The 13,262-nt window shown below is 48.5% G+C and overlaps 1 protein-coding gene across 1 annotated transcript in view; it reads left to right on the forward strand.

Annotated features, from left to right (window-relative positions):
• SLX9 (SLX9 ribosome biogenesis factor) overlaps nt 1-12,430 on the forward strand; it is a 58,587-nt gene extending 46,157 nt beyond the window's left edge. Inside the window, exons 4-6 of the mRNA XM_074595561.1 lie at nt 1,617-1,770; nt 6,879-6,947; nt 11,799-12,430. Of these exons, the coding sequence (XP_074451662.1) occupies nt 1,617-1,770; nt 6,879-6,947; nt 11,799-11,925 (350 nt within the window). The 3' untranslated portion in view covers nt 11,926-12,430. The remainder of the gene's footprint in view (nt 1-1,616; nt 1,771-6,878; nt 6,948-11,798) is intronic.
• The last annotated feature ends 832 nt before the right edge of the window (nt 12,431-13,262 follow it).

Raw genomic sequence — 13,262 nt, forward strand, 5'->3', positions numbered from 1 at the left:
TTTATGAAAGCGCTGAAGTAGTCAGCTTCATAAAGCCAGACCAAAAAAAGAAGTGATGCAGAACAGAAAGTTGTTTTTTTGGCAGGGATTGCTGTGAGGAGAAGCGTTTACAGTCCAGATTTGTCACGAACATCCATGTACAGCAAAATTGCAGTTCATGAAAAACTGTTGTTCTTTGACTCAGCTGAGTTGAGGAGCAAACAAAGATAGTAAAGGAGCCAGTGGCTAGACAGTGAATTGAGTTCTGCTTTCTTGAATGTGGTCAGCAGGATTAGATACAGAATTGCAGGTGGCATCTTGCCTGCTGTCTGTAAATGGGACAGGCTGCTTTCATGCTCCCACTAAAAATACTTGTGCTGATTTAGTCCTGCTTCTGTGGCCATGCTGTGTTGGAAGCTGTTTTGGACTCCTTGTGTCACCAATTTGGTCCCATGGCTGCTGGCACTGTGCTCTGTCATGTCCAGACAAGGAGTTTCTAGCTCAGCTCTGAGGCTCATCCTTGCGATACACTCATTGTCCAAGGCAATAAGCAGAAGCTGGTTCTTCCGCTGCAGCCTCCGCAGGGTGGATGTCAAGGCAATGCAGCAGGTTTCCAGGCCTGGTGATCACCTGGCAGAGGGAAAGGGAGCTCATGGATCCCGCTGAGCTCTAGCTGTTTCTGGTGGCATTGTCAAGGGACTTCTGGGACAGACTGGCCCATCTTGGAGCTCAGCTGGAGGCTTGTAGCAGTGATGGCCTTTTGTGCGCTGTCCTGGAGGAGAACATGTTCTGATGGGGCTCGCCCTGGAGGCTGCGGGCTCTGTAAGGCTTGGGCAGCTGCAGGACCTCTTTCTACACCAGGGAGCTTTGAGGACTGAGGCAAAAGCATGCAGCTTTCGGTGCCCACCTCCCATGGCCTAGAAGGGAGACTGCCCTAACATTTGTAGAGCCTTATGTGCCCACAGCCTTTCTCAGAGCTGCTGCAGGGAGACTTGTAAACATGGTCTCAAGGAAAAGCCAGCTGCCTCTGTCTGTACCACTTGGTGCTGTGCTTTTCTAAGGGCCAGTTTATCCAGCATTTGACTGCTTGAGCTCCACCATAAGTCATGAAGATGGGACCCTGACTTGTTCCAAACTAAGTAAACAACTGAAATTAAGTCTATCTTTTGTGCCTGTGCTAGGAGACCATTGTTTTGTCCCAACAGCAAAGCGTAGATGGGACTGTGACTGCTCAATGGCCCATGTGGAGCTGACTGTATTTAGTTTGTCCTTTCCCCTCTTGTTTCTCTGTCCTAATTCCATGCAAGGTCGGCATGGTTTTTTTCCACCCCAGGACTCCTGTGTCGTGTTGCTGTGAGCAATGAACAGTGCAAGGGATGGAAACAGTTCAGACAAAATCAGTTTGAGGATTTCACTTCCCATTGCAAATGTCAGTAGAGATGCATATAGTTAGTTATAAGCAAACACAGCAAGGGAGGGAACTACCCAGCTGCATTATTTTCAGTCATTCCCTGCTTTAAATCACTTCTGGCCTGTTGTTTCTGTAGATGGTGAAGTAGCCTGGGAATTTCTTAGCTCAGGGGTTATCTCTTGCAAACACTTCCCCTTCCTCCAGTAATGTCTTGTTTCTTATTCAGAAATAGAAAGTGTGAAGCTAGCCAAGCAGAAGCAAAAAGCGGAAGCAAAGCGGAAGGCGACGCCTGTGGTAGGAGACATGCAGCCATTGATGGAAGCCCTACCTGAGCTCTCCGACCTGACCACAGGTGGCAGGGGCAGGAAGCTACCCAAGAGGTATGTGCAATTTAGGGATGGGCTGTGTTTTTCCCTTCTTCCTGCAGGATGAAGTGCCCTTTAGCTCAGCTTGTAGCTACAGGCAATGCAAGCTGGGTGCCAATGGTGCAGAGAACAGCACTTCATTCTCAACTCCATTTTGCCCCTTTCCATGCTTCACTCGCCACAAGAAAAAAGCTTAGATGTGTCTTCTGAGTCCACAGCTAACAGGGCAACTATTGCTCAGATGAGGCTTGCCATGAGACAGGCTGGGTGCAACCAGATATCCTGGGAGTTGCAGGAATGATACACAAGTGTACAGAGTATAATGCTGCTGAGCTCACCTGAGAATCTGGACTTGAGGTGTTGCAGCCTGCCGTTCTGTCCTTCCAGACCTCCAGGCTTTCTCCTGAGGCAGTTCAAACACTTTGGGCAGAGCTTTACGCTCTGTCAAGACTCTTTGTTCCCCCCATTGGCTTGCAATGTGACCTTGGAGAAGAACAGAACAATGGTGTTTCCATTCCCCTTATTGTACTGAAAGAGAAGGACTATTTCTGATCCTCTGACACCCATGTCAACCATCCCAGTCAGCCATAGGGCAGGTTCTGGTTGCTCTTATGTTTTCTCCTTTTTAGACTATCCAGTCAGTGTTGCAGTTGCTTTTGCATCCCCCAATGCAGAATAAAAGCGCTCTGCACGCTGCACAAACACTTGTCCCTCCTTTCCAGTTGCTCAGTAGGGGTTGGAATTAGAAACTTGTTTTGACCATAATAAAAAAGCATTTGGATTAGAGGACAGCCAAGAAGGCGGCTGTCTGGCAAAGCACCCTCTTCTTTGGTTGCAGATCAAGGCTGGAGATATCACCAACCCTCTTGTGACTTGTTGTATGCCCCATAAATAAACTCTGACCTAGGTGGGACACCCACCTACAGAGAATGGCTGAGTTGGCAGTTCCCTGCGCTTCTGGAAAGCCACTCCTCAGACAAACAGCAGCTATGAACTTTGCATCTAAGCATGGGAAAATATTTCCTTCCTTAACTTGTCTTCTAATTCTTTGAATAGCATTTTTTTTTCTTTATTTTTTTTTCTTTATGCAGCCATTCAGTCACCCCACCCTCTCTTTCAGTAGGAATGAACAGCAAAAGTACACGCAGAGTTTCAAGTCTTGCAAAGCAGTGAGGGTTGGTTGGATGGACTTCTGGGCCAGGGTTTAGCCTGAGCCTGAATAGGAGGCTTTGCCCTCTTTCTGTGATGATGTGCCACAACTACATGTGGCATCTGACTCCACGTTGTATTCAGCAGTCATTACCCCTCATCATTTTCCCCCAGCCCTTGGTGGCTGAGCCCCTACTATCCAGAAGAGTGGCTTGCGGAAAATACATATAGGGGAGGGAGGACAGGTTCCTTCCTTTAGGGGTTGCTTTCCTGGGTGGCTGCGTAATCTGGTACAAATACATGGAGTCGCTGCAGCCTGCAATTCTGGACGAGCTCAAAAGATAGGGTAGAACTGGAAAAGGCTCAGAGACAGCTGACACAGATGATGGTGGAGGATCTGGCATAGCTTCTGTGCAAGGGGTGACTAAGTGAGCTGGGGAGTCCTCAGCCTGGACAGGAGATAGAGGCAAAGAGGCTTGGGAATGTAATAGTCTATAAAATCAAGTATGAGGTGGTTAGGAAGGAGTTAATCTTCTTTCCCAGTGTGAGAAATAAAGGACATCAAACATAGCTACTGAGTAGTCAGTTCAGCGCAAGCAGGAGGCTCACTGCTCTGCACAGCTCCTTCCTGCGGGATGTGGTGGCTGAGGGAAGCCTGTGGGTTCAGGTGAGACCTGACAAATCCAATGAGGAGAGCTCCATGGAGAGTTACTGCATGTATGTAAACTGCAGCTGGCATATGGTGTCTGAGCTGCAAATACTGGAGAGGATGTGGCTTGGTCTTATCTGTATCATACAAAACCAGGATAAGCCAGGTCTTATCCTGGCTGCTGGCTGCTTCAAGGCAGAATACTGGCCAAAATGGTCCTTCCAGCTGACTCATGGCAATCGCTCTTCTCTTCTGTAGTACACTTCACAGCAGAGTTTGTGTGGCACACATGGAAGCATTTGGTGTTCTTGCATGAATCTCCAGCCTGACATCCTCAGAGAAGCGCTGTCACCTCCCTCTCTCTCCAAATCCAGGTCTCCTGTGGGAGCGTGGCAGCCCTTCTCTCCTTCTGGAATCCTGAGCTCATAGTGGGGCTTTGTCTTCCCTTTGGCTGCAAGGCTCTGGTGTTTAGAAAGCCCAGTGGGGCTGTAGCACAGCAGGGTAGAGAAGCCCATTGCTTGCTGAGAATTTCAGGATTGGCCAGCACCATCTGCTGTCAGCACAACAGAGGTGGGAGCTTGTCACCCTGATGTCACCCAGATTGCCTGGGACAGGCCAGCCAAAAAGCAGCACCCCTTAGTACTGGCATGGAGGACCTACAGTGCTCTTCTTCCCCTTGTTGACTTGTATTGCATAAGGATGTGTGTGCATATGTGTTTTGAATAATCAGAGGAGGCTTTTATAGGATTTAAATCATTATATAAATGAAGGGTAATACTCTGGTGATTTGTCAGCATTATTAATAAAAGATTAGATTCTCCAGGAATTTGATCTCCTGCTGGGTAAGAGAGCATTACAGTGAGGTTTTTATTCTGTTTTATAATGAATGAAGGCAATGAAGTGTAATGAAACAGGGCTACTAACACGGTCCAACTGAGCAGGCAGCAGCCTTTCAAACCTGCTAGACCAGTGGGGCAGAGTTGTTGAGTGGAACTGAAAAGCCTTTGGAAACATCGAGCCCTTTAAAATAGTGTGGTGGCTGAAAGCAAAAGTGGTCTTGCACAGCCTGAAGCAGCCCCACGCCCTCATGGTGTGCTGCAGTGGAAGCTGTCCCAAGAGGCACCAGCCTGTGGGGCACATGGCCCGGGAGTACATCGTCACTATCTGCAGAGCTACTCATCTTTGAAGGAACTGCCATGGTGACTTGGTGGCACACTTGGCAAGCCCCTGCTTTGGTGACTGTGGGTTGCCATCCAACTTGAGAAGGGATTTCTCTGTGCTTCTGTGAGCGATCCAGGCAAACTGGGACAAGAAATTGTTCCTGTGCCTAGCAGTTAATGAGCATGAAGAGAGCAGAGATGCTTCCTGCTCTTTGTGTGTCTTGCAGTACCAGTGGATGCAGCAGTGCGACGGGAGCTGCTTGAACTGTAGCTGTTTGTCTGCTCTTGCTGATTCCTGTTCCTTGTGAGCTCTCAGGCCTGTTGTGTAATGCCAGCAGTGCTGGGGTGACCTCAAGAGGAACTGAGGGTACGGGAGCAGCAGCGCACAGTCATTGATCTGCCTGGCTGCCGTTCCCTGCACAGTCTCTGTCCTGTAGAGGCTGGATGACATACATCCATGTCGTTTGTTTTTGTCTGGGTTGGCAGGAAGCTTTGATGCTGGCGTGCACTGTGCTGGGCTAAGGGTGAATCAGATGTCATTAGGGTGGCGAGAGCAGACCTCAGCAGCTTGGGTCCACTGGGATCCCCCTTGAGGGAAAATAAAATGGGCCAGAATGGGGAGAGGGAGAGATGAGGAAAAGGAGCAGGAGCTGATCGAGTGGAGAGGGATGATGAAAGTGAGTATGGTAAAGGAACATGGGGTAAGAGAGGAGAAGGAAAGGCAGAATGGAGAAAAAAATGCAGAATAAAAGGATGGAGGGTAGCGGATCAGAGAAGGAAATAGATCACTGTAACACTGCCAACGGGAGAACAGATCCTGCTATCTTGCAGAGGAGGTGAGAGACGTCATGTTTCCTAACCTTGAGAAAGCTGAAGGGCTCTGTGGCAGATCAGGTGGGGGAGGCCCTGGCGCCCAGCACCCACCATTAAGGGAAGATGCCTCCTCCAGTCCTCACCCAACAGAGGGGTGGGAGGCAGACCATCTTCCCCCCCTGGGCTGTGGGCTGGGGCTCAGCCCCAGGGCAAATCAGAGGGGAGCTGCTCTGAGGAGGCAAGCCCTCTTCTACACTTGCTTCTCCTGTTTACCTCTGTATTTGTGCAGTCCTGAAGAATGGAAGTTTCTCCTAATTTCCTTAATGTCCAGTTCTACCAGCAACTCCCCTTGTGCACTTCAAATCCAAAAAGCAGTTGCTTCCCTTCCTGCGTGTCCTTTGCTTGGGTTTAGCGCTTGGCTTTTTTGTAAATCTCTGCTGCTGTTTGGGATTGGGCACCATGTGCTTCCAGCATCCTGTGCAGGATGGGATTACACCTCTTGGTCTCCTTGGACTTTGCCCAGGAATAAGAAATAGGTGCAGATCTATGCTTGCCACTGTGCCTCAGCTGTACATAGTGCACACACCTGCATTTCCACGAGTCCATCTTCTTGCAACTTCATGGGTTCTCAAGACCTATGTTTGGTGTCAAAAGGTGAAGCTCTGTTATTGCGCATTCTCTTTAGCTAATCTGTTTGCAGCTGACTTAAACTGCCGCTGCAAAAACTGCCTTTGACAAGGATGTACGTTCACAGGGAGAAAGGAATATTGCCATTCTTTATCTTAAAATATAAATGACACCTTATACCCCAGTGGTCCCACCACAGGACTCAAAGTAGGGCTGGCGGTTCTCTCTTCTTCTGACTAACCATAGCACTGTCTATAATTAATGTCTGCTAATGCTGGAGCTCGGCAGTGTTAGCAATGAACATGAGATGTGCAGAGGTGATGTGTGCCTGGTGGTGAGGGGAAGTTCGATGGGATCTTTTCTCTAAGCAACAGTATCAGTTTGACCTGGAGGGCAGTGATAAGCAGAAAGTGATCTGGGCATGGACAGCTCATGACCAGTTCTAGAATTAAGTGATTCAATTTTTCTTTAGTGCATTTACCTCTTGCCCATTCAGTCCTGATTCCTGAACTGTTGTCAGAATGTGGTGAAAGGAGTTTGCATCTCCATTAGTGACTGGCTATGGGAATAATTGCCTTTCAGGACAATTTCCATACAGGACAATTACCTATACTTTCCGGGAAGGCAGATGCAGAATCCCTGGACTCTCTCCATCTCCACAGCAATTGCTAAATTACTGCTTCTCTATAATACTCACTCGCTTCTTTTGTTTCTTCTCTCCACAGCCATGTAAAAGCAAAGGCAGAACCTGCAGACTTCTGTCTGATGAAACAAGCTCAGAAATGCCGTCTCTTGTAAGTACCCAGATATCAGAGTGTCCAGTCCCTGCTGAGCATTACAGAATGGTTGAGACTGGAAGGGACCTCCGGAGGTCAGCTGGTCCAACTCCCCTACTCAAGCAGGGCCACCTAGAGCTGTTTGGACCATGTCCACATGACTTTTGAATATCTCCAAGGATGGAGATCAGAAAACCTCTCTAGGCAACCAGTTCCAGTGTTTCAGTCTTGCACACCTGAAGGCCCTAGAAGAGGTAGCAGCTTTGATCTTCCCCTTTACATAGTGCAGGATGTTTGTGGGTGTCCTGTCTTAGTCCCCACCAGACTTGGTCAATTCTAAATGGGCAAGTCAATTCAAGTCTGCTTCCGCTTCTGTCTCATATAACAGCTAAGTGAAGAGAGCTCAGGAGTCTGCACTTGCTCCTTTAAGAATTCGCTTTCCCTGTCTCATTGAAAATTAAATGATGCCTTAGGTCTCCTGTGTATGGTCTGTGGGGTTTCAGGACCAACCCACACCAATTGTCATCTTGTTCCTCCCAGCCACAGTTGTCATTTCTGGCTGTACCAAGTGAGTATGTCTGTACTGAGTCCCTCTGTATGGCATGGATGATGTGGTTCTCAACCAGGTGGTGTGTCCCCTGTGTTGGTGTGCTGACTTGGAGCTGCAAGATCCAGCTATCCAGCTGTGGCTCAGTCTCTTATGACACCAGGCCCACATAGGTAAGGACCTCCTGAAACTCTGCATAGCATCAGGAGCTGCAGCTACTCTTTTGGAACGCCTCTGGGATGCTAACTTACATGCTGCACATCCCTTATGATGTCCATTGGTATCTGCCAAACCTTTCCCTGTAAAATGAAGCACTTAAATGCTTTTGAATAATTCCTGGATTTAGTTAAGGGTCTGGCAACTCCTTATTCATCTGTGTAATCTATTGGATATTTTATACTGCCACCAGGCATCAAGAACTTAATTTCCCCTCTGCAGAGCTTTCCTGAGGCTAGGCACTGTGATCTGGCAGTGTTTGCTTTCTGTGATCCCTATTTCCAGGATTTCTGTAAGTTTTGAGACATTCAACTTCAAAATGAGACTGAGGAGAACAGTCAGTCTACAGATCCTAGCACTGCTCTCCAGCACGCTCTGTGAATACCCTTCTCTGTCTGAAACTGGCCAGTGTTGGTGCTGGGATGCCTTTCTTGCTCAGTTCTGCCTTTCTGGATGAGTCCCTCCGTGTTTTACTGCAAGGGTTGTGGCCTCGAGTGCCACCAGTAAGTGTCTCATCATGCTGGAGCTCATGGGGGAGGAACACTGCCTGAGGAGGGGCTTGTATAGAGATCTAAATCCGAATAGGCAACTCCACAACAATCTTCTCTATCAGCAAGCCAATGATCCCCTGTGTGCCCCCCTCTTCTCTGCACAAAACTGGACAGATGCACTGAGTAGTGGCATGTGTCCTACTATAGTGGTCGGGGAAGTCTGTGCTTCTTGGCAGGGAAAAGCTTTGGAGGAAAGTCTTTGAGGTTTATTTTCCAGGACATTTGTTAGTACTGGAGGTTCCCTAAGCCTCACCCCATTGTCCCACCTGCCACAAATCAAGCTTCAGGTTTGGCTTCTCTCTCTGTTCCTCTCGGAAGGGCCCTACTAGGGAGGGAAATAGCTGCAAGCTGAAGAGCACTCTGCTGATCTGGCTGAAGTCTCGCAATTGCCAGCCCTTGTTGTGGTTGGGGACTTCAACATGCCGGATATCTACTGGAAATATAACACAGCAGAGAGCAGACAGGCTAGGAGGTTCCTCGAGCACATGGAAGATAACTTCCTGACACAACTGGTAGGTGAGCCTACCAGGGGAGGTGCCTCGCTAGACCTACTGTTCACAAACAGAGAAGGACTATTGGGAGATGTGGTGGTCGAAGGTCGTCTTGGGTTTAGTGATCATGAAATGGACAAGTTTTCAATTCGTAGTGATGTAAGGAGGGGGGTTAGCAAAACCTCCACCTTGGACTTCTGGAGGGCGAACTTTGGCCTGTTCAGAACACTGGTTGAGAGAGTCCCTGGGGAGATAGTCCTGAAGGGCAAAGGGGTCCAGGAAGGCTGGATGCTCTTCAAGAAGGAAATCTTAAAGGCCGAGGAGCAGGCTCTCCCCAAGTGTCGCAAGATTAAAGGGTGGGGAAAATGGCCAGCCTGGATGAACAAGGAACTTTTGATGGGATTTAGGAATAAAAGGAGGGTTTACCACCTTTGGAAGAAGGGACAGGCAACTCAGGAGGAGTACAGAGATCTCGTTAGGTTATACAGAGAGAAAATTAGGAAGGCAAAAGCCCAGCTAGAGCTCAACTTGGCCACTAACATAAAGGACAACAAAAAAAGTTTTTATAAATACATCAACAAAAAGAGAGTCAGGGAGAATCTCCATCCCTTACTGGATGCGGGGGGGAAAGTTGCAACCAAGGATGAGGAAAAGGCTGAGATACTTAATGCCTACTTTGCCTCCGTCTTCGATAGTCAGACCAGCTATCCCCAGGGTGTTCAGCCTCCTGAGCTGGAAGATGAAGAGCAGAACAACCCACCCATAATCCAGGAGGAAGTAGTCAATGATCTGATTCTGCACCTAAACGCCCATAAGTCTATGGAGCCGGATGGGATTCACCCAAGAGTACTCAGGGAGCTGGCGGGAGAGCTCACCAAGCCTCTCTCCATCATTTATCAACAATCTTCGTCAACAGGGGAGGTACCAGATGACTGGAGGGTGGCTAATGTGACGCCCATCTACAAGAAGGGTCGGAAGGAGGATCCGGGGAACTACAGGCCTGTCAGCCTGACCTCGGTACCAGGAAAGATCATAGAGAGGATCATCTTGAGTGAGCTCTCACAGCAAGTGCAGGGCAGCCAAGGGATCACAGCAAGCCAGCATGGGTTTAGGAAGGGGAGGTCCTGCTTAACCAACCTGATCTCTTTCTATGACCATGTGACCTGCCTTCTGGATGCGGGGAAGGCTGTGAACTTTGTCTGTCTGGACTTTGGTAAGGCCTTTGACACCATCTCCCACAGCATTCTCCCGGAGAAGCTGGCAAATCATAGCATAGACAAGTGTACTCTTTGCTGGGTTAAAAACTGGCTGGATGGCCATGCCCAGAGAGTTGTGATTAATGGGGTGAAATCCTCTTGGCGGCCGGTCCCCAGTGGTGTCCCTCAGGGCTCAGTTTTGGGGCCAGTTTTGTTTAATATCTTTATCAATGATCTGGATGAGGGGATTGAGTGCACCCTCAGTAAGTTTGCAGATGACACCAAACTAGGTGGGAGAGTCGTTCTGCTTGAGGGTAGGAAGGCTCTACAGAGGGACCTGGACAGGCTGGATCGATGGGCCAAGGCCAACTGCATGAGGTTTAATAAGGCCAAGTGCCGGGTCCTGCATTTTGGTCACAACAACCCCAAGCAACGCTACAGGCTTGGGGAAGAGTGTCTGGAAAGCTGCCCAGCAGAAAAGGACCTGGGGGTGCTGGTGGACGGCCAGCTTAACATGAGCCAGCAGTGTGCCCAGGTGGCCAAGAAGGCCAACAGCATTCTGGCTTGTATCAGGAATACCGTGGCCAGCAGGAGTAGGGAAGTGACTGTGCCTCTGTACTTGGCACTGGTGAGGCCTCACCTCGAGTCCTGTGTTCAGTTCTGGGCCCCGCTGTACAAGAGGGACATTGAAGTGCTGGAGCATGTCCAGAGGAGAGCTACCAGGCTGGTGAGGGGTCTGGAGACCAAGTCATATGAGGAGAGGCTGAGGGAGCTGGGCATGTTTAGCTTGGAGAAGAGGAGGCTGAGGGGAGACCTCATTGCCTATCTGAAAGGAGGTTGTAGAGGTGGGTGTTGGCCTCTTCTCCCAAGTGAATAATGACAGGACCAGAGGAAATGGTCTGAAGTTGCGGCAGGGGAGGTTTAAATCAGATATTAGGAAGAATGACTTTACTGAAAGAGTGGTCAGGCACTGGAACAGCCTGCCCAGGGAGGTGGTAGAGTCACCATCCCTAGAGGTATTTAAGAAATGTGTAGAATTGGCACTTCAGGGCATGCTCCAGTGGCAGAGATTGTAGGGTTTTTTGTGTGTGTATGGTTGGACTTGATGATCTCAAAGGTCCTTTCCAACCATGAAGATTCAATGAATCTGTGGTTCTGTTCTATGATTCTATGATCCACAGCAACGACTGAGAACATGGAGATGTGTGTCTGGCTGGGCTGTAGAGAGCCTGGCAGTCTGTCTGAGCGAGATGGGGAGGTCACAATGGATGTGACACCTGTGAAAACTCAACTTTTTTTTTTACACTCCTCCTCTGTTCTCCCCTGCTTTCTTGCTTTTTAAGACAAGACCATTTCCACAGCAACCAGCTGTGACCAAGCATGCAAAGGTAATTCTGTCATGCTGTTCCCATGGTGTTTGACTAGTCTACACAGGATTACCAACCCTCTATGTTGAGCAATAAAGAGGGTCAGTAGATGAGCTCTCAAAAGCAGAATCTGCCTTTGTGCTAGTGCACTCTGAAGTAGTTTTCATTCTTAGTGATTTACCAGATACCCACAGTCTGTTGTTCCTGATTCACTAGGGAAAAGCTCCAGAAAAACTGTTTCCAAGTGATGCTGGACACTAACGTGATTGTTTCTATCTCCGTGGCATGAGATCAAGTCTCTGGCTCCCATGAAGCTGGCAGCAATTTGAGCTTTTCCCCTGGGTAAATTAGGTTTATTTCTTGCACTGTTTCTTTCTGAGCGTTACACCCAGGTTCATTCCGTCTGTACAGAAACCCACTGCTTTATAAGTTCTGTTCTTATCTGCTCGGTTCCTTTTGCAAGAAGCACTTAGCATTTGTGTGTTATTTTTCTTTCCTCAGAGAGGAGGAAGTGGCTCGGTTTCATGAGGTCATCACCAGTCCCAGTTACAGAGCCAACCCCCTCATGACCATCAGCGAGCATCTCTCCAAGAGGCTGAGGCAGGAGGAAGAAGATAATGCCCTCTAGGGTGTCAGCTGGGACCAAACGTGCACACTGGAGCTGGTGCGAGGGCTCCAGGCTGCAAAGGAGCACATCACTAACATGACTTCTCAGCCAGTTCAGTCCTTGGAAGCAGTTCAGCAGATTATTAAATCCAACAGTCCTGTTTTCTGTCTGCAGAAATAATGCAGTTCTCTCCCTGGCAAGCAGCCTGCAGAGAGCAGGGTGTTCTGTGCGATCTTTGTGCAGACATTAAGCTCCCTGTGAAGTGTCTTGACACCTTTTCTCTTCTTGTGAGAAGGCACAATTTCTTAAATTGTTCCAGTGGCAATGTATCTTTTTTCTGCCATTTCCCTCCCCTTTCTGGCAGCTCTGAAAAGAGATTGCCTATTGCTCTGTTGAGTTGGTTCAAGGCCCCAAGACCAGGAGCCCAGAAGGCTGTTGTAGATCTGTGTAAGGACCGATGCTGCTGTTCAGAGACATTGTTTCATGTGAGAAATTTAGCTTTGGAATAAACACACTTTCACAGAGTACTAAGTTTTTCTGTTTCTTGTTTTGGTAAATACTAATTGAAATATGAGCTTATTCCCATCACTGGAAAAATGACTTATAAGAATGGGTTTTTTCCGTGTTTACAGTGAGCCACTAGACTGCTGATGGAGCATGCAACAGAAGCCATGTAAAATCATTGCAGATCATGTCTAACTCATAGACTTGCCTTCCTCCTACCCTGGAAGTATGTGCTTTCTGTGGGCGATGCTGATCCCTTTTGGCCTGTGTTGTGTTACCTGCTTGGCCTGCCCTGTAGGAAGAATCCCAAAACATGTCCTGGCTGCAGAGTGTGAACTTCATCTGGTCATTTATGTATTTAGGTTTAGGAACCGCTGCAGCAGGGGGAGGCCTTTCCTGCTACCAAACACCAGTTTTCACAAAACTCCGTTGAATTTTTGTGGGGACGACTGAATGCAGGGCTGTTGCCTACTTGAGATTATCCCGATTTGACACCTCAAAATGTCAGTGCTGTGCTTTGAACTGTACAAAAAAAATTTCTGATGCTTCTTAACCTTGGAAAAGCAGCCTGCCTATGTCAGGTCAACACTGAGGAGCATGTGAAACCTTTAAGAAAGAAATTCACTCTCATGCCCAGACAGAACATGGAAACTGCAGCTGACTAAGTTAGTGCCTGACACCAGCTGCAATGGGAGCGGCAGGCACCTTGATCATGCCTGTCTCGTGTGTCACAAGTAATGCCGCTTTTTTTCTCCCTCTGGGCTGGCACTGTTGAACAAAGGCAGGTTTTCTTAGGCCTCTCAGCCCTGGCAGTGCAGATGCTGTCGCTGATGATGCTTGTTGTTAGAGGAATG

The sequence above is a fragment of the Larus michahellis genome, chromosome 7, assembly GCF_964199755.1.
Source record: "Larus michahellis chromosome 7, bLarMic1.1, whole genome shotgun sequence".
In the NCBI taxonomy this organism is placed as follows: domain Eukaryota; kingdom Metazoa; phylum Chordata; class Aves; order Charadriiformes; family Laridae; genus Larus; species Larus michahellis.